At 37.7% G+C, this 22,962-nt stretch overlaps 1 protein-coding gene across 1 annotated transcript in view; it reads right to left on the reverse strand.

The window, feature by feature from the left end:
• The window catches only part of ME1 (malic enzyme 1), a 175,742-nt gene that overhangs the window by 79,627 nt on the left and 73,153 nt on the right, over positions 1-22,962 (reverse strand). Inside the window, exon 6 of the mRNA XM_044757491.2 lies at positions 14,812-14,915. Within this exon, the coding sequence (XP_044613426.2) occupies positions 14,812-14,915 (104 nt within the window). The remainder of the gene's footprint in view (positions 1-14,811; positions 14,916-22,962) is intronic.

The raw sequence follows: 22,962 nt of genomic DNA on the forward strand, positions 1-22,962 counted from the left end.
GGTTGAGCCAGGATATGGGCAAAGATGTAAACTGGCAGTGAAATACTGAAGCGTATATCCACCTTAAATCTTCTAGGGAACATAACGTATATATATTCATACATACATACAAATAATGCATACTTCGAGATTTCTAATTCTTACATGACCTATCTTTTTCATTCACTTGAAAAGAAGTGGAGACAAAGATACAAATAGAAGCAGTTGGCATTTTAAGAAAAATATGGCTATAGTTAAATTGTAAATCTGATCTTTCTTTGGATGGGAAAATGGAAAAAAATTCTGAGTCATAAATCTGATTTGAGTCATGTTCCTTAGGAACATGGTTGCTGAGTTTTCTCATTTGACAGACATTCTTTCCATTTGGGTTTTTTTTTTTTCAAATGGTTTACATCACCTTTGGACCACAGGGAAGAATAGCAGGTGGTATCTCACAGAGTCATATGTTTTCATTAAATTTCTTACGAAACCCAAGGTAAATTATGCTGATCAAAGTGACAGATGGAATCCAAAGGGCCTCACAGATTTATAGATAAAATCGTCTAAGTTATAAATATATCCACTCATCTAAAAAAAAGATCAGGCATAAAAGGCAATGATTGGAACAGGTGGAAGAAGGCAGCACAGAAAGTCAGCCATGAAATTAACTGCACCAGAAGTGGCAGAAAAAAAAACAACAGGCAGTAACAAAGCCCCTTCCCCAGGAGGAGGCCAAAGATTTAGCATGGAATGGTGGGGAAACGATTTAACCGCAACTCTGTGTAAGGGTGAAGAGCACATAAACTCGCACATCTGATGCCTTCTTCAGAAAGAGAGGATACAATAATAATAACCAATTTAGTAAAGCTGGTCATGATAATTCAGGGGCTATGTATCTTGTTCCTTTGAAATCTGATATGTGACCTTCGAGAACTTTGACCAAATTAGCTTCTCTGAATAGTCTGGTCTGTTGGAGACACACACTCAAGGCTTTAGTCTAACAGTGAGTCAGTGGAGACAGCACGCCTTTATGAAAACACCCTCAGCACACCTTGCAGCATACGGCAGATGGTACTGCTTCAGACTAAGAGTATCCTCTTAAATTTATGTGACAGATGATAACAAGATGTGTGATGGCAGCTAAGGTTGAGAGAGGTTGTCTAAATAGCATAATAATCATTTCTGTGGTCATTCCTAGTGCTTCTAAGTGACTTTTAATTTTAATCATTGAAAGCAAAAAAAGAAAACATAAAAAATATACAGTCCTTGCTGAATAGTTTTTTTCCTTCATTAAAAAATTTAACACTAGCTTTTTAAAGCTCATGTGAGGTACAGCCTATTTTTTGCTCATTTAGTTAGTAATCATCAATGAAATTCTGATAAAGAGAATTTTAGGTAGCAAAGCTGAGGCTGTCACTATTGTTATTAACTTTCAGGGACAATTGACTCTGGAAAAAGAAGGCTACTGAAGAAGTACAACCACAAAACCAAATACAAATATTCAAGGCGTGCATACGTGTGGCGATTTTAATTTATACTTGGCAGTATGCAAGGATTATAAAAGCTTTCATATTTCTTGAAATTAAATCACATGAAAAGAAGGAATTCCTTAAAATACCAGAGTTCTTCCATTCATGCCTTTCATTTTAAGCTATATAAACAAAATAAATCAAATTCAACCTAACAAATATTTACTGAGTGCTTATCACATGCTATATAATATTTTAGAAGCCAGGGATATGACTCTGAAGGAGACAGAAAAATGCCCTGTTCTCATGGAACTTACAGTAGAAGGATGTAGACATGACATAAATCATTAAATATAAATAATTCAGATATTGATAAATGCAGGGAAGAGGTAAAATGAGCTGGGGGCAAAATTTTAACTAGGTTGATCAAGGAAGGCCTCACCGAGAAAGGCACATCTGAGGAGATTTTAAAGGAGGTGAGGGGGTTGGCCACATGGAAAACTGGGCAGAGGAAGGGAGGGGGTGGATTCTAAGTAGAAGAAATGATGACCTTGAGGCATTAGCATGTCTGGTTTGAATTAAAAAAACAGCAAACGAGTCTATGTGGCTAGAACTAAGTGGACGGGGGAAAACCTGTAGGAGGGAGGGTGTGAAAGGTAACAGGGAGTCAGATGGTTCAGAGCATTTTATGCTATTGCAAAGGCTTATTTTGATTCTGAATGAAATAAGCCTTTCTCTAGTTTTGAGCAGAGAAATTACCTAAGTTACAATTATTTTTAGCTTCTAAGTTGAGAAAAGATTAAAGTGCAACAAGGCAGGAAGCAGTTAAACTACTTAGGAGATTATTACAACAATTAGGGAAAAGAATTCTGATGAGGGAAGTAATAATACAGGCAATGAAGCGTGGGACCTCTGCAGCAGGCTAATGGGTCCACTCGGTGGGGTAGGGTGTGCTGACAGTATGCCTGCATTGGTGGGGTGTGTGGGACCTCTGAAGCAGGGTGAGTGGCTCTGTCTCAGCAGGGTGTGCATGCAGGGCAGGGCTGCACTGGCAGTGGAGTGTGTTCCCACGGGCATTGGGGCTTGCCAGCTGCAGCAGACTTGTGCCACTGGCCTTCTCAAACAGCCACACAGGGAATCTGCCCCACCTTCCAATGCCTGAAAGGATTGTGTGCTGCCATGCCTGGGGCCTGCCCCACCCAGCCCCACTCCTGAGAGAGCCACAACAGCTTTGCAGGCCAGAGGCCTACAGAAATTGTAAGCCCCTAAACAACTGTAAGCTAGCAACCAGCCATGCTGGGGGCCTGACTCACTTAACAGCAAAACAACAGCAGGTGTGTGCTATTAGACCTTAAAGCCAGCTGTGGTGGGGACTCTGCCCAATAAAGTAACTAAAGTGACTGTAGCAGCCACAAATACCTGAGCCTACACAATAAGCTGGCCTAGGAGCCAACCTAGCCTACCCATGCATACACAGCAAGACCAACATTGCCACAACAGAAGAACACATGTAGCCAACACAGGAGACACTCTGGAACATTTGGGACTGGTGACAAGAGGGAAGCACATTGCTGGACCCCATAAGGCATCTCTTACAGAAGGCTATATCTCCAAGACTGAGAAATGTAGCTAATCTACATAATACATAGATATTAGCACAGAGAAGTGGGCAAAATGATGAGACAAAGGAATATATTCCAAATAAGGGAACAGGACAAATCCTCAGAAAAAGAGTTAAATGAAGCAGAGATAAACAATCTACCTGATAAAGAGTACAAACTAATAGTCATAAGAATGTGCACTGATCTTGGAAGCAGAAAAGATGAACACAGTGAGAACTCCAACAAAGAATTGGAAAATATAAAAAAGAACCAATCAGAACTGAAGAATACAATAACCAAAATGAAACATTCACTAAAGGGAATCAACAGCAAAGTAGATGACACAGAAGAACAGATCAGTAAGCTGGATGAAAGAGTAGAGAAAATGACCCAAGCTGAACAAAAAGAAGAAAAATGAATTAAGAAGAACAAGGACAGTCTAAATGACCTCTGGGTCAACATCAAGTGCACTAACATCTGTATTATATGTGTCCCAAAAGAAGAAGAGAGGGACAAAGGAGCAAAGAACCTATTTGAAGAAATAATGGCTGAAAAGTTTTCTAACCTAAGGAAGGAAGCAGAAATCCAGGTACAGGAAGCACAGAGAACACCAAAAAAGATAAACCCAAAGAGGCCCACATGAAGACACATTATAATTAAAATGTCAAGAACTAAAGACAAAGAGAGAATTCTAAAAGCTGCAAGAGAAAGGCAACAAGTTACACACAAAGGAAACCCCATAAGGCTATCAGCTGACTTCTCAGCAGAAACCTTACAGGCTAGAAGGGAGCAACACAATATATTCAAAGTGCTGAAAGGAAAAAACCTACAGCCTAGAATACTTTGCCCAGCAGGGTTATCATTTAGAATGGAAGGAGAGATAAAGAGGTTTCCAGACAAGCAAAAATTAAAGGTGTTTACCACGAGTAAACCAGCCTGACGAGAAATGTTAAAGGGACTTATTTACCTAGGAAAGAAAAGACTACAAATAGGAATAAGGAAATTATCAAGGAAAAAAATCACGGGTAGAGGCAAACATACAGTGAAGGTAGCAGATCAACAACCTATAAAGCTAATATGATAGTCAAAAGACAAAAGTACTAAAATTACCTATTCCCATGATAAGAGTTGAGAGATGTATATACACAAAAAAGAGGTTAAATATGATATCAAAAACATAAAATGTGGGGAGAGGGGAGTAAAAGCATAGGGCTTTTAGAAAGAGGTCAAACTTAAGAGACCATCAACTTAATATAAATTGCTATTTACATAGGTTATTATATATGAACCTCATGGTAATCACAAATCAGAAACCTATAGTAAGTACAAAACGTTAAGAGAAAGAAAGCCAAACATAATACTAAAGAAAGCCATCAAATCACAAGGGAAAAGAGCAAGAGAAGAAGAAAAGAACAGATAACTACTGAAACACCGAGAAAAAAAGTAACAAAATGGCAATAAGTACACACTTATCAATAGCTACCTTAAACATCAATAGACTAAATGCTCCAATAAAAAGATACAGGGTATCTGAACACATAAAAAACAAGACGCATATATAGGCTGCATACAAGAGACACACTTCAGACCTACAGACACTCACAAACTGAAAGTGAAGGGATGAAAAAAGATACTCCATGCAAAAGGCAATGAAAAGAAAACTAGGGTAGCAATACTTACATCAGACAAAATAGACTTTAAAACAAAAACTGTAACAAAATAAAAAGAAGGGCACTATATAATGATAAAGGGAACAATCCAACAAGAGGACATGACAATTGTAAGTATCTATGCATGCAACATAAGAGCACCTAAATATATAAAGCAATTATTAATAGATAAAAGGGGAGAAATAGCAACACAATAATAGTAGGGGACATTAACAGTCCACTTACATCAGTAGATAGATCATCCAAACAAAAGATCAATAAAGAAACATTGGCCTTAAATGACACACTAGACCAGATGGGCTTAGTAGATATATATAGAACATTCCATCCAAAAACCACAGAATACACATTCTTTTTGAATGCACATGGAACATTCTCCAGGATAGATCACACATTAGGCCACAAAACAAGTCTCAATGAATTTAAGAAGACTGAAATAATACCAAGCATCTTTTCTGACCACAATGGTAGGAAACTAGAAATCAAATACAAGAAGAAAACTGGAAAAGCCACAAATATGTGCAAACTAAACAAAATGCTACTGAAGAACTATTGAGTCAATGAAGAAATTAAATGAGAAATAAAAAATACCTGGAGACAAATGAAAATGAAAATACAACATGTCAAAATTTAAGAGATACAGCAAAAGTGGTACTAAGAGGGAAGTTCACAGCAACACAGGCCTACTTCAACAAACAAGAAAAATCTTAAGTAAACAATCTAAGAGTGCACCTAAAGGAACTCGAATAAGAAGCACAAACAAAGCCCAAACTCAGTAGAAGAAGGAAATAATAAAAATCAGAGTGGAAATAAATGAAATAGAGACTAAAAAGAAGAGAAAAAAATTAACGAAACTAAGACCTGGATTTTTGAAAAGATAAACAAATTTGACAAAACTTTAGCTAGACTCGCCAAAAAAAAAGAAAAAGAGAAGCTTCAAATAAATAAAATCAGAAATGAAAAGAGGAGAAATTACAATACACACCTCAGAAAGACAAAAGATTATAAGAGAATACTACAAAAAGCTACATGCCCAAAATTGGATAATCTAAAAGAAATCAACAAATTCTTAGAATCATACAACCTTCCAAAACTCAATCAAGAAGAAAGAGATAATGTGAACAGACCAATCACCAGTAAGGATATGGAAACAGTAATCAAAAACCTGCCAAAAATCAAAAGTTTGGGACCAAATGGCTTCCCCAGTGTATTCCACCAAACATTCAAAGATTTAATACCTATCCTTCTCAAACTCTTCCAAAAAACTGAAGAGGATGGCAAGCTTCCTAACTGATTCTATGAGGCCAACATTACCCTGATACCAAAACCAGAAGGACAACACAAAAAAAGAAAATTACAGGCCAATATCACAGAGGAACATCAATGCAAAAATTCTCAAGAAAATACTAGCAAATTGAATACCACAATACATCATGATCAAGAGGGATTTATTCTAGGGATGCAGGGATGGTTCAACATTCACAAATCAATCAAGGTGATAAACCACATTAACAAAATGAAAAGTAAAAATCACATGACCATTTCAATAGATACAGAGAAAGTATTCAACAAGATATAGTGTTCATTTATGATAAAAACTCTGAATAAAATGGGTATAGAGGGAATGCACCTCAACATAATAAAGGCCATAAATGACAAACTCACAGTTAATGTCATACTCAACAGTGAAAAGCTGAAAGCTATCTCGTTCAGCACAAGAACCAGACCAGGATGCCTACTTTCACAACTCTTATTTAACATAGTATTAGAAGTCCTAGCCAGAGCAATCAGACAAGAAAAAGAAATAAAAGGGATTCAAACTGGAAAGGAAGAAGTAAAACTGTCGCTATTTGCAAATGACATGACTTTCTATATAGAATACCCTAGAGAAACCACCAAAAAACTATTAGAAATAATAAATGAACACAGTAAAGTTGCAGAATATAAAATCAACATACAAAAATCAGTTGCATTTCTGTACACTAACAACAAAAGAGCAGAAAGAGAAATTAAGAATGCAATCCCATTTACAACTGCCACAATATGAATAAAATATCTAGGAATAAATTTTCAAGAAAGAAATTAAAATCCTATACTCTGAGAACTATAAAACGTTCAAAGAAATAAAAAAAGACAAAAAATATAGAAAGATATTCCACGCTCATAGATTGGAAGAACTAACATAGTTAAAATCTCCATACTTCCTACAGCAATTTACAGATTTAATGAAATCCCTATTAAAGTCCCAATGACATTTGTCAAAGAAATAAAACAAAAATCCTAAAATTTATTTGGAATTATACCCCAAACAGCCAGAGAAATCCTGAGAAAAAAGAACAAAGCTAGAGTTATCATACTGCTTAATTTCAAAATATACTACAAAGCTATAGTAATCAAAATATCATGGTACTGGCACAGAAACAGAAACACAGATCACTGGGAACAGAATAGAGAGTCCAAGAATAAACCCACACATCTATGGACAGCTAATTTTCGACAAGGCAGCCAAGAACATATAATGGAGAGAGGAAAGCCTCTTCAATAAATGGTGTTTGGAAAACTGGACAGCTACAAGCAAAGAAGGAAAGTAGACCATTATCTTATACCATACACAAAAATTAACTCAAAATGGATTAAAGACTTGCATGTAAGACCTGAAATCATGAAACTTCTAGAAGAAAACATAGGTGGTATGCTCTTCAACATCAGTCTTAGCAGCATCTTTTCGAATACCATGTCTCACCAGGTAAGTGAAACAAAAGAAAAAATAAACAAATGGGATTATATCAAACTAAAAAGCTTCTGCACAGCAAAGGAAACCATCAACAAAATGAAAAGACAACCTAGCACTTGGGAGAATATATTTGCAAACCGTGTATCTGATAAGGAGTTAATATTCAAAACATGTAAAGAATTCATAAATCTCAACAACAAAAAAACAAACGACCCAATCAAAAAATAGGCAAAAGATCTGGACAGACACTTTTCCAAAGAAGATGTATAGATGGTCAACAGGCACATGAAAAGATATTCGACATCACTGCAAATCGAAACAACAATGAGATACCACCTCATGCCCATCTGAATGGCTATAATTAAGAAGACAAGAATAAGAAGTGTTGGAGAGGATTTGAAGAAAAGGGAACCCTCATTCACTGCTGGTAGGAATGTAAATTGGTGCAGCCACTATGGAAAACAGTATGGAGATTCCTCAAAAAACTAAGACTAGAACTACCATATGATCCAGGTATTCCACTTCCAGATATTTATCCAAAGAACATGAATGCATAAAGAAATATGCCCCGCTATGTTCACTACAACATTGCTCACTATAGCTGAGACTTAGAAACAACCTAAGTGCCTATGAATGGATGAATGGATAGAGATGTGCAATATATACACAATGGAATACTACTCAGCTACAAAAAAAAGGATGAAACCTTGCCATTTGCAACAACATGGATAGACCTTGAGGGTATTATGCTAAGTGAAATAAGTCAGATAGAGAAAGTCAAATACCATATGATTTCATTCATCAGTATAAGATAAAAAACAACAAACAAACAAATAGATACGGAGATTAGACTGGTGGTTCCCAGAGGGGAAGGGGGCAGGGAAGAGGGAACAAGGGGTGATGGACATATGTGTACAGTGATGGATGGTAATTAGTCTTTGGGTGGTGAACCTGATGTAGTCTACACAGATATCAAAATAGAATGATGTACACTTGAAATTTATATAATATGATAAACCAATGTCATCTCAATTTAAAAAAAGGAATAAACAAGGTAAAGAACATAATTTTGAAAGGATAGTCAAAGAATACATCTGTGAGAAGGTGGCATTTAAGCCAAAATAAAAGATGTTTACCTGAGTAATAAATAAATAAATAATACTGCCAAGGAGAAATGTTAGATTCTGGATGTATTTTGAAGTTAAAGGTAACCAGCTCTGCAGGCAACATGGGTATGGAGTGATAACTCCAATGTTTTTAGTCTCAGGAACAGGAAGAATGGGCTCTTCATTTACTGGGATGGGAAATACCATGTAGCAGCAGGGTTGGTGGTGCGTGGGAGATCAGGAATCCAATTTTGGACATGTTACATACGCTATGTGTATGACAGATCTCAGCAGAAGGGTCAAAGGAGGGGTGGACTGTGATTCTGGAGTTCAGAGAAGAGTACAGGCTAGAGATACAGATTGGGGAGTTGCATATATAAAGATGCATGACTAGATGAGGTCCCCGAGGAAGTGGGAATAAACAGCAGAGGAAAGTTTTCAGCTCCAAGCCCTGGAGCCCTCTGAACTACAGAGGTTAGGGAAACGAGAAGAAATAAGCTAAGGACAGTGTGAAGGAACGATCAGTGAGGTAGGAGGAAAGCATGAGGAGTGTGCTATCCTGGAAGGGAAGATAATCATGTAATAAAAGTGTTGAGTGACATGCTTGGGCATAAAATTTATTCCTTATTTAGGATTATTTTCTTAAGCCATATTCTCAGATGCAGAATTACCAGGCCCAATTGACAAAAGTGTTGGAAAGATCAGTACTAGGCAACAAAGCTGTGGGACGCCACTGGAGATGCTAATTAACATTCAGGCTAATTAATCAATTCTTTCTGAATTCAGTTTTTCCGCTGTTTATGATTCACCTAACTATAACCAAAGGGCTCACAATAATTTTCAACAAAAGCATCATGACCAAAACCGTATTGTGACTTTGGCAACTGACCTTATAAAAGAGATAACTATGTCTATAATACTCATCTGATTTACATAAATTCACTCCCATTATTCTCACTCAACCACTTCTTGTTTCCATCATTGCATTTCTTACAATCTCATTGTTTCATCGGATTATTTGCTTGTTTACTTGTTTATTACCTACATCCTCTAGTAGAGAATAAGCATGAAAGACAGCGATTATTTTTGTCTTTTCATCTCTTTATCCCCAGCACCAAACACAGTGCCTGGCTTTCACTTAATGAATGAACAAATCAAAAGAATGAGAAAGAAAAAAAGACAGTTTGAAACAACATTTTTACTGGAGAAATCTAGCCTCTGAAGGGCATAGGTAGCCTAGGGCAACTCAATGGTTTGTGCCAATGGCCCTTTTTCCAAACCAAAAATATTATGGAGAGGCAAGTATTTGTCTGTTATGTAAGCTTAACAATAGAATATCAAAAATAGAATCCATCCTTCAGATTCCAGAACATGCCTTAATTACAAAACTTGAAACTTTTTTTTCTGCTCAATCTTTATCTATATCTAAATGTCACTGTGCTGAATACTGTGATCTGGCACTTGGATCCCCAGTGCTGTCTGTCCCAGGGATTGCCTCAGCTGCAGAGAGCACTACACCACAGGCCATGCTTTCTCAGGGTGACCCATACCCAATGACTAATTGATGCAGGAACACAAAGGCTTGGCCATCTCAGCCCAAGTTGGGACAACTCTGAAAGTTGCTGTAGTTCCAGAGTTTCTCATGTGGTCAGTGGAAGGTGGGGTCATTGTACCTACACTGAAGCTCAGTTTCTCCTTCTGCCCATTTCTGCTTGCTCTGTACCCCTTCCATAGGGGTTGATCTCTAGGGTAATTCTTGTAAACCTCTTGAACACAAAAGTTCATTTCAGAATCTGCTTCCCAGGTAACCTAATCTGTGACAGTCGGTACCAGGAGTCGTCCAAGAAAGCAGGTGATAAGATGGGGCTTGGAGCTGGATCACTTGCTGTTCGGCTGGCAATAAGGACCCCATCACTGGTGGGAGATGGAACATATGAATCTCTGGAACAAGGTGGCAGTCCAACTGTCAAAACTCACCAGAGGTAGATTGGGATGGTGTATCACTTTAGCTGTAATGATGTATCAGATGGCTGAGAAATACGGGAGAAATACTAACTGTAAGGACAATGCGAAAAGAATACGAAAAGCTGAGGGCAAGTAATCACCAATGTAAAAGCCAGAGAACCTCCCTGGTAGACACAAAAACGCTCTCAGATCCTGTAGCTCCTGGGCAGAGAAAGCTGACGACCAGGAACAGGGATTAATCATCAGAGTAGTCAAAAACTCCAAAACTGAAGCAAGGCAGATGTGCTAAATCAGGATCCTGGCTGGAAAAGAACAGAATCCTGCCATGTAGAATGAGATGTCTGGTTTCATGCCTCCAAAAATCTTGAATTCCCATATTCCCCAGAACTTTCTGAACCCACAAAAGTGGCCTGCCCCTTCTTTCTTGGAGATGATGCAGATAGACGCTTCTTCCCCATAAGACAATATGAGCCTCCCTAACCCCGATCTGTCCACCCTTACCTCCTCTCCAGACACTTAGGCCTATATAACTAGGGTCACGTCACAACATAACCCATCTGGGACATACTAGCCCTGATAAAGAAAGAAAGGGGCTATTCCACACAGGAAATGCGAGATCTAGCTAGTTTACATTAGCCAGGAGAGTACATGTGAGATTAAATTCTGAGAGTGTTTGATCAAAGAGGTCAGAAATTAGGATAAGATAAGGGAGATTTTATGGATTTGAAAGCACTCTCCTGAGATGCAGGGTTTACAACCAGAAAGACTGACGGTATAAACTGGCTATTAGGATGGTTTCTAGAAACATGGACAAAGTAATGGCTCATATTAAATATGGTTGAAATGCCAGAAATGCTGTGGCAGATGACAGAAGAGGGGATTACAAGGCTCAGAGTGCATTCTGGAGTATACATGCCACATTAGGCCCAAAAGCCCATCCAACGATCGTGTCCCACAGGAAGGCCCAGAAAACACGCCATTTACAAAGCCGCAAGGAATGTGCTAGTGAGAAGACATCTACATTACTAAGGACTTTGGGGCGGCTCTCTTCTGAAGGCCAGAACTGACAGAAGGAAAGGCTGTTATAGAACTAGGCTGATTAACAGCAACGGGGACAATAGAATCAAGTAAGGATCAGAAGCCAACTGGGCACAATTATCATAAGAGTGGTAAGGTTGGTGTGGGGGGGGGGCTGACCCACAGAGAGTTATTGAGATAATTAATAGAATAGGCATCTCTAGAGGCAAAATAGATAGCTAACAAGGCTATTACTTTTGAATATATACTCTTTTGAATATGCACATTCAAAAGAAATCAAAGATGGATGACCACAAAGCTGAGTAGTTGCCCCAGTGAAATCACAATCTCTTGCTCAGTTTCCAAACTTGAGCTAACTTTTGGACCCAGGAACCCCCTAACTGAAGAAGAGGCCCCGTCTCCAGAGGGAAGGACCCTGCAACACCATGGCAAGAATACAAGGTAATAATTCCCCCAATCCTTCTCCAAAGGGACATATGGCCCCTTATTCAGGTGACTGTGCCCCAGGGACAGGGAATACACAAACATTTGGAGAGTGCAGAGTTGACAATGATACCAGGAGACCTGAAGAATCAATATGCTGTCCCTCCTCATTAGCAGCATATGGAGCCAGTAATAAGTGGAGCCCTGGCCAAGGTCTAGCTTATAATGGGTCCACTGGGACCACAGACCCACCTGGTGATGATTTCCTCTGTCCTCAAATATATAGTCAGAATAGACATATTTGGTAAGTGCCACAACACTCATATCAAGTCTTTGGCCTATCAGGTAAGATCTCTAAATGTGGAAAAAGCCAAGAGGAAGAATTTGAAACTGCCCTACCACAACCCCAACAAGACAGTAAATAAAAACAACATAGTACTGATGGGGGTGTGGGGGCACTGGCAGAAATTAGTGTTCTCTTAGGATCTAAAGAGCATGCAAAGGTGGTCCCAGTGTAAGTTATCCAAGGCTATGGTGGGTCCACATTGCAGCTCCACTTCTCCCTTCATCCACCCCTTTTTCTGTCCCCTCCCTTCCAAACGAGTTGATTCCATGCGCACTTCTTAATAACTCCACCTCAGAATCTGATTCCTGGGAAACCCAGTCATTTTTCTTCCTTGAATTTAACTCACATTTCCTTCTTAAATAATCTTGGACTTATCTTCAGGACTACTTCCCAATTTAATTGAGCAGTGCTAGGTTCCACTTCTAGAAAACTTTCCCAATGCAGTGTCATGCGAGGAAGTATTTGTGAAAAGTCTTTAGGATTTTTCTCTGGGAAGAGCCGAGAAATAAAACTCCTGATTTATAGGTGCCCCTGCATTTAAAATTATTGTTGACTCTTGTCAATCCTCATTTCCTTACTGAAGATCTTAGATAACCCCTCAATTCAAAATTTAAAAAAAAAAAGTTGTCCTGATTCTAGATTGATACAGTACATTCAAAATTAGCTCATATCTCATTTTCTCCAGAAAGCGTTTCATTGATACCAAATACAATTATTTAAGTATACAGACCACACATGCTAAGTTCATAATTTGTTTAACGGCTTCTTTGGAAACATATTGAAATTGTCTATATAAAGAGAGACTTCATTTACACAAATAGACAATAAAAATAAATATGTTTAGAATTATATTTTCCTTTTCTTCTACATAGCCTTAGAGTATTATCTACATAATCTCTTGATTAACATTGCTACCTAGAAAGTTACAGATAATTTCAAAACCTTACATAAAATTTAGAGGATAAGGAAATCAAAATTAAATATGAAAAACTGCTAGCAATTAAGTGTACTAAGTAATTTTGAGCTTGAATTGTAAAGCTTCTTAACTATTTCTATGAATAAGTATAGTTTAATTAAATAAGTTAATAAATAATAACAGTAAATAAAACAGGCATGGGCTTTTAAAAAGTAGTCCTCAACTACTCAGCCATAGAAATGATGAAATCTGGCCATTTGTGACAACATGGATGGAACTTGAGGGTATTTTGCTGAGTGAAATAAGTCAGAGGGAGAAAGTCAAATACCATATGATCTCACTCATAAGTAGAAGATAAAAACAACGACCAACACATAGCAGTGGAGATTGGATTGGTGGTTACCATAGGGGAAGGCTGGAGGGGGGAGGGCAAAAGGGGTGATTAGGCACATGTGAGGGGTAGACTATAATTAGTTTTTGGGTGATGAACATGATGTAATCTACACAGAATTCGAAACATATTGTGATGTACATCCGAAAATAAATAAATTAATTAAAATAAATAAATAAATAAATAAAAAGTAGTTCACACTAATTGGCAAATATACTCCACACTAAAACCTTGGCTAATGGGAGATGCTAAATATTGTGCAAGCTGATGAAAGCACTTTCTGCTGTTGGATACAACTTCTTAAAATTAAACCTTCTAAGAAAAAGAAACCAGCAGCACATCTCTAGTTACAGCTGATTCTAGTGATGAGTTTAGTTCTATGAAAAACCAAGGAAACATATATGTTTTTAAATAGTACATGGTTTCTGTGGCTATACAGTAACCAATGGGATGACTGTTAGTGTGACAAAATTCTCTCAGAATATATTACTAAATTACTATAGAAGTCTCTGATTTGAAGGGAAAAACTGAAAAATTTTACAGTGGCACTTGACCCATGATTAAGTGCTATCTAGATTAGGTGAACTACAGTACTGTATTTTATCAAATACCGTAGATTCAATCAGAGATTCGTAGATTGTGAAGGGATGTCCTTGTTCTTCCTCTATGCTGACCCCTGTGGACTGTACTAATTCATGCTCACTTCTTCCTCTGCTTTTCCTACCACAAAGAGGTCAGATATACCCACAAAGATGATCAAAGATGAGATTTTATCAGCAGCCAGAAACAAAGCACAGACTTCAAATAATCATAAAAAAGCTAGCTCAGGTAATTCAGTCACTGGCCATTGCCTCATTCACCATAATCATCATTCATAATCATTCATCATAATCATATTCCAATAACCACAGGATCTAAAGATTCTTATAACGGAAAAGTATCTACAGGTCTAACAACAGAGACAACCTTTTCTGTGATAGACACACGATGTTATCATTTGGCCACTAATAGTTATCAGGATGTGTGTGTGTGTGTGTATTTCACTCAAGTCATTTCTAAATAGTAAACATACTGCGCCAAACTTTAACGTTTTTATAGGTCATTATGTTGGGTTGTCTTTAAATTTTTGAATATAGATAACTCAAATATAGATAAAATAAAGATTACACGTACTTGGAAGAAACGGCCTCCATGAATTCATCCAAAAACCCATCATATTCAGCACCTCTCACTCTTCTCTGCCGTAGTCCAATGTACAATGGATCTTTAAGTAACTCCTATTAAAAAAAAAGTACCATAGATATAGAAATAACTAAAGGTAAGTCATTTACTCCTTCTGAGCTTCAGTTTCCTCATCTGTATATAAGGATAGAAATGGAAACAAAATCTTGCCATACTGATTTAGAATTAACCTGCATAGTTATTATTTAGTATTATACAGAATACACCTAAGTATTTATAAACCAAATAAGAAAATAATTTCTAAACATTAGAAGTATTCTGCCTCATTCTGGGGAAAAGAAAAGGAATTAAAATATCTCAGCAGTGCTAATTAGAAAAGCTCAATTCAAATTTTACAGCAAAGTTTATCACACAGAAAAATAATATTGAGTTTTGAGGTATTATATTAGCTTAGGAAATGGGAAGATAGCAATTCCTTTCTTAGATTTATTTTCTGTTTCTAAAAGGAAAATCCTCAAGCAATATTTTGAATATACCTTTAATATGATAGTTGAGTGACAAAAATAAAATTTTTAGCCTTGACTAAAGCTTTTCTTAATCTTTTTAAACTTTAACCAGTTTGAGTTTTTTCTAAAACTGATATATAAGAGACAACATTGCTCTGTTCACATTTTAGTATATGTAATATTACTGTTTTTTATTAAACCAGTTTTTTAATTGAGGTATAATTTATACACAGCAAAATGCACCCACATATAACAAAAGCTCCCAGTAAACTAGGAATAGAAAGGAACTTCTTCAACTAAATAAAGAGCTGTGAAAAACCCACAGCTAACAACATATTTAATAGTGAAAGATTGAATGATATTCCCCTAAAATTGGAAATAAGACAAAGATATCTATTCTCACCTCTTCTGTTCAGCACTACACTGGAGACCTTAGCCATTACAATAAGGCAAGAAAAAGAAAAAAAAGGAATACTGATTAAAGAAGAAGAAGTAAACTATTTTTATTTGTACACACATGATCACATACATGGAAAACACTCTGAGAGTGACATCAGCATCATGGTGGAGTGAGAGGTTCTCTTTCTCTCTTCCCTCTAAATTATAACCAGACAGACATCCATTGACCAACAGAGGATTCCCTACACAGCACAACAGGATGTCTAAGAGATCCAGGCAGGTATACAGTTGAAGGTGGGTGGACTGGACCCCTGGGAAGCAGTAGAACTAGGGGAGAACCCCCTTCCTCACCCCCAGTGACAGCAATCCAGGACATGGATGCTCACGCAGCAGCTCATGGGACTGTGAGTGGAGGCCAGGGAAGCTCAGCCCTATGCACCTGAACATGGGGCAGCAGCAGCCTTGCATGTGCATGAACACCCCTGGGACAGCAGTGGTGGTGGGAGCAACTAGCAGCAGCCAACACACATGCAAAAGCCCAAGGGGCAGCAGTCCTGCATGTGCACAAACACCTCCAGAATGGCAGCAGTGGCCATGCATGCATGCACGAATGCCCAAGAAGTGGTGGCAGCAGAGCATCAGTGGCCCTGCCCCATGACAGTCAGTGGAGCAGCAGCAGAGGCAGTGACCTGACCCACACAACTGTGAGCACACAGGGCAGAAGTATACAGCCCCCAGTGGCAGCACTTCCAACACCAACTCCACTACATGGGGGCTACGTACAAGTCCCTGGGCCCCTGGGCCCCCACCAGCAACAGCAACACCTGTGAACCCAGCACCTCTGGGAGTAGTGCAACCAGCATCCCCAGGCAATTGGGGAACAGTGACATAGGTGATGCATGGGACAACAGCATGCAAGTCTGAGAAGAGCCACGGGAGGACCACAAGACCCAGACAACCAGAACCAAAGCAACCAAAGCCATACTCAAATAAGAGAAGGTGATTATAACCACAAATGCGCCAGCAGAGGATCAGTTCATCAAACACCATGAAGAGCTACAGTAACATGGAGAACAGAAGGAAAATGACAACTTTCCTGGAACCAAATCTGAAGGTTACAATCTAACTGACAGAGAATTCAAATAGCAATCCTAAAGAAGCTCAATGAGTTACAAGAAAACTCAGAAAGACAGTTCAATGAGCTCAGGAGTAAAATTAATGAACAGAAGGAATACTTCACCAAAGAGACTGAAGCTGTAAAAAGAAAAAAAAAACAAACAGAAATTCTGTAAATGAAGAATACAATTAATGAGACAAAAAATAACATAGAAAACATAAAAAATAGAGCAGACCTTATGGAAGAGAGAATTAGTGAACTCAACGATAGAAACATAGAAATGATTCAGGTGGAGGAGGAGAGAGAACTAAGATTTTTAAAAGAAATGAAGGAGGGGCCGACCTGGTGGCATACTGGTTAAGTTTGCATGCCCCACTTCAGCAGCCCGGGGTTCACAGGTTCGGATCCCAGGCACGGACCTATACACCACTCATCAAGCCATGCTGTGGCAGCATACCACATACAAAATAGAAGAGGTCTGGCACAGATGTTACCTCAGTGACAATCTTCCTCAAGCAAAAAGAAGATTGGCAACAGATGTTAGCTCAGGGCCAATCTTGCTCACCAAAAAAGAAGAAGAAGAAGAAGAAGAAGAAGAAATTCTTTGAGAAATATCCAACTCTACTAGGAAAAGTAACATAAGGATTATAGGTATCCCAGAGGGAGAAGATGGGGAGAAAGAAGCAAAGAACTTATTCAAAGAAATAATAGCTAAGAACTTCCCAAACCTGGGGAAAGGACTGGACATGCAAGTACATGAAGCTAATAGAACTCATAACTACAACACTGCAAAGAAGACCTTATCCAAGGCTTATAATACTAAAACTGTCCAAAGTAAATGACAAAGAAAAAACACGAAGGGCAGCATGATAGAAGACAATAACCTACAACCAAACTCCCCATCAGGCTTTCAGCAGATTTCTCAGCAGAACTTTACAGGCTAGGAGAGAGTGGAATGATGCATTCAAAACACTGAAAGACAAAGACTATCAGCCAAGAATACTCCATCCCACAAAATCATCCTTCAGACATGATGGAGAAATAAAAGGTTTCCCAGACAAACAAAAGCTGAGGGAGTTCATTGCCACTACACCTCCCTTACAAGAAATGATGAAGGAAGCCCTCCTAGCTGTAACAAAAAGGCAACCACTTCTGTCCTACCCCAACAGTCGACACTGGTCTCTTGGAGTACTCAAGTAGGGGATAAATTTGACAATAAGCAGTCAGAAATGACTTATAAGCCTAGGGGATACTAACAACAAGTTACTGAGAGAATGAGTATGAAATCCAAGTGGCTGAGTTCCAAAAGAACAAAAAGGCAAAGGTTTACAACACTTTGAGCAAGGAGATAAACAGATAGACAAAATCAGAAAATTGCGGCTTTATATCAGAATAGGTTAGCAAACACTTAATTATAAAGGATAAAGGGAAAGAAAGCATCAAAAATAAATATAAACTTCAATTTGGTCACAAACTCACAACGCAAATAAGGAATAATTTGTGACAAAAAAGAACATAGAAGGGGAAGAGGAAAGGGGGAACCTACATAGGCTAATTGAGATAATAGGCTATCAGAGAAAGGAACATCTCATCTACTAGATCTTTTACACAAATCTCATGGTAACCACAAAACAAAAAAATCAGAGCGGGGTCACAAATCATAAATAAAGAGAAAACAGAAAACCATCACAGAAAACTACCAAACGAAAAGGGCAGACAGAAATACAAGGAAAAAGAAACAATGGAAATCTAGAACAACCAGAAAACAAGAAATAAAATGGCAGTACTAAGCCCTCATATATCAATAATCAAGCAAAAGAAAGTGGTGTAGCCATACTTATATAAGACAAAACAGACTTCAAGATAAAAAAGATAATGACAGATAAACATGGGCATTATATAACGATAAAAGGGACATTCCACTGAGAAGACATAACACTTATTAATATATATGCACCTAATACAGCAGCATCAAAGTACATAAAGCAACTGTTAACAGAATTAAAGGGAGAAACTGACACCAACACAATAATAGTAGGGAACCTTAACACCCCACTTATGTCAATGGATAGATCATCCAGACAGAAAGTCAACAAGGAAATAGTGAACTGAAATGAAACACAGACTAGATGGGCTTAATTGATGTATATGGAACATTCCATCCCAAAACAGCAGAATATACATTCTTCTCAAGCACATATGGAACATTAAAGATAGACCAGCTGTTTGGAAACAAGGCAAGCCTCAATAAATTTAAGAAGACTGAAATCATATCAAGCAGCTTTTCTGATCACGATGCTATGAAACTGGAAATCACCTATAAGAAAAAAGCTAAGAAAGTCACAAATATGTGGAGACTAAACAGCATGCTACTGAACAACCACTGGATCAATGAAGAAATCAAAAAATATCTGGAGACAAATGAAAATGAAAACACAACAAACCAACTCTTATGGGACGCAGCAAAAGTGGTATAAGAGGGAAATTTATAGCAATACAGGCCTACCTCAACAAACAAGAAAAATCTCAAGTAAGTAATCTTAAACTATATCTAAAAGAACTAAAAAAAGAAGAAGAAAGCCCAAAGTCAGTAGAAGGAGGGAAATAGTAAAGATCAGAGCAGAAATAAATGAAATAGAGAGTAAAAAAAACAACAGAAGGAATCAATGAAATTAAGAGCTGGCTCTTTGAGAAGATAAACAAAACTGACAAACCCTTAGGTAGACTCACTCAGTGAAAAAGAGAGAAGGCTCAGATAAATAAAATCAGAAAGAAAAGAGGAGAAATTACAATGGATACCATAGAAATACAAAGGATTATAAGAGAATACTATCATAAGGTACATGCCAACAAATTGGATAATGTAGAAGAACTGGATAAGTTCTCAGGAACATACAGCTCCCAAAACTGAATCAAGAGGAAATAGAGAATCTTAATAGACCAATCACAAGTAAAGAGATTGAAACAGTAATCAAAAACTTCCCAAAAAACCAAAGTCCAGTCTGCTCTGGAGAATTCTACCAAACATTCAAAGAAGATTTAATACCTATCTTTCTCTAACTATTCAAAAATATTGAAGAAGACATGATGCTTCCTAACTCATTTTACAAGGCCAACATTACCCTGATACCAAAACCAGACAAAGATAACACACAAAAGGAAAATTACAGGCCAATATCACTGATGAACATAGACGCAAAAATCCTCAACAAAATATTAGGAAATCAAATATAAACATACACTAAAAGGATCATACACGATGATCAAGTGGGATTTATTCCAGGGATGCAGGGTTGGTTCAACATCTGCAAATCAATCAATGTGATATACCACATTAACAAAATGAAGAATAAAAATGACACGATCATCTCAATAGATGCAGAGAAACCATTTAACTAGATCCAATATCCAATTATGATAAAATCTCAATAAAACGGGTATAGAGGGGAAGTTCCTCAACATAATAAAAGCCATATATTACAAACCCACAGCCAACATCATTCTTAATGGTCAAAAACTGAAAGCCATTCCTCCGAGAACAGGAACAAGACAAAGGTGTCCACTCTCGCCACTCCTATTCAACATAGTACTGGAGGTTTTAGCCAGAGCAATTAGGAAAGAAAAAGAAATACAAAGTATCCAAATTGGAAAGGAAGAATTAAAACTATTACTGTTTTGTTGATGCCATGATTCTATATATAGAAAACCTTAAAGAATCGACCAGAAATCTATTAGAAATAACCAACAACTACAGCAAAGTTGCAGGGCACAAAATCAACATACAAAAATCAATTGCATTTCCAGACACTAATACTGAACTAGCAGAAATAGAAATTAAGAATACATCCCCATTTACAATCGCAACAAAAAGAATAAATTATCTAGGAATAAATTTAACCAAGGAGGTAAAAGACCTATACACTGAATACTATAAGACATTACTGAAAGAAACCAAAGAGGACATAAAGAAATGAAAAGATATTCCATGCTCATGGATTGGAAGAATAAACATAGCTAAAATGTCCATACTACCTAAAGCAATCTACAGATTCAATGCAATTCCAATCAGAATCCCAATGACACTCTTCATGGAGATAGAAAGAAGAATCCTAAAATTTATATGGAATGACAAAAGACCCAAAATAGCCAAAGGAATCCTGAGAAAAAACAACAAAGCTGGAGGCATCACAATCTCTGACTTCAAAATATTCTACAAAGCTATAGTAATCAAAACAGCATGACACAGGCACAAAGACAAACAGATGGATCAATGGAACCGAATTGAAAGCCCAGAAATAAAATCACACATCTATGGACAGCTAATCTTTCCCAAAGGAGCCAAGAACATACAATAGAGAAAGGAAAGTCTCTTCAATAAATGGTGCTGGGAAAACTGAACAGCCACATGCAAAAGAATGAAAGTAGACCATTATCTTACACCATACACAAAAATTAACTCAAAATGGATTAAAGACTTGAAGGTAAGACCTGAAACCATAAAACTTCTAGGAGAAAATATAGACAGTACACTCTTTGACATCAGTCTTAGCAGTATCTTTTCAAATACCACGTCCACTGAGGCAAGGGAAACAAAAGAAAGAATAAGCAAATGGGACTACATCAGACTAAAAACCTTCTGCAAAGTAAAGGAAACCATGAACAAAACAAAAAGCCAACCCAGCAAGTGGGAGAAAATATTTTCAAATCATATATCCAACAAGAGGTTAATTTCCAAAATATGTAAAGAGGTCATACAACTCAACAACAAAAAACAACCCAATCAAAAAATGGGAAAAGAGATTTCCAGGCAGAATGCTGAATGTGTAAATTGGCTTCTCATTGCTACATGATTAGGTTAAAACAGATGAGCTAAAGAAGGAAAGGTTCAGCTTGTGAGAACAATTTTTAAAATTTTAATTAAAAAATATAGAGGACACAAGTCTTGCTGGTAAAAGATTTCCAAAGCAAAATAACGCCCTCAGTCAAAGATCAAATTAATGCGTGGTTGTAACTTTTGTGAAAACTTCTAAACGATTTAAAGCAGAGCCTAACAGACCATCTAGACTAGACAAAATGAACTGGTCCCACAGCCCTCTGATAGGACAACCGACGTAGGGAGAAGGTCTATTTTGAAAAGAATTGTGAGCAGGGCCTTTAACTAATAAAATAGACTCTAATCTGAAACATAGAAAACCTAAAAAAACTTTTAAGGGTGCTCTGCTACTACTTGGATTAATTAGGACAGAGACACTTCCAAATGCACACACTTCTCTGGGTCCCCAACTTTCCACAGCCAGGAAGGCTGAGAAAGCTATTCAGCTGCAACATGGCCATTTCTTATAGAAAAAGAGGGATATCTCAGAGGATGGAGCCAGAGCCAGAGAGCACAGCCAAAAGCCTAAGAGAGCAATCAACTACAGAACCGCCGAGGAAGGAGAGCTGGGCTATTCAAGAAATATTCCCTGCCCCTAAGCAGGTGGCCTGGCAACATGTGTCCAGTGGGAAATTTAGCATTGCTGTGAACCACTTAGAGCCATGTGATTCCTAGTCCTCCCATTTTGTATGGAAGTGCTGATGGTAGTTATTTTGCCTTTGCCTCCCCATTTGTATATGTGGTATGTGGGATCGGATAAGACGAGTCACAGCAAACAGCAAAACATAAGAAGCTTCACCTGCATTTAGACCTGCTTTAAACGACAGGATCCTCAACTTTGGGCCTGCTGTTGTTAGTGGAATGAAGCTTTTGGGAACCCAGGATGGAGATGAGCATATTTTACATATGGAATGGGAACAATCTGTGAATGGTGAGAACGGATATGGAGAAGGCCAAGCTGTCCCAAGCATCCAATCTTCCTAGCAAATCACAAACGTTAATAAAATAGTAATTGTTTTAAGTTGCTAAGTTTGGAGGTGATTTGTTATAGATAAATGATGGTTTTGCAGGTGTGGGGATGTTGTTAACAAGATTAAACCATTTGAATCATCTGAGTTGGGATTTGCTTAAAGCCAACAGAAATTATAGCCCACTTCACACCTGTTGTCCTGGTGTAGTTATTAATAGCATCTTTCACTGTGAAAGTGTCTTGGGTTGGCCAACACATTATGGAGTCATCCTACTTA

The sequence above is a fragment of the Equus asinus genome, chromosome 24, assembly GCF_041296235.1.
Source record: "Equus asinus isolate D_3611 breed Donkey chromosome 24, EquAss-T2T_v2, whole genome shotgun sequence".
Lineage (NCBI taxonomy): Eukaryota > Metazoa > Chordata > Mammalia > Perissodactyla > Equidae > Equus > Equus asinus.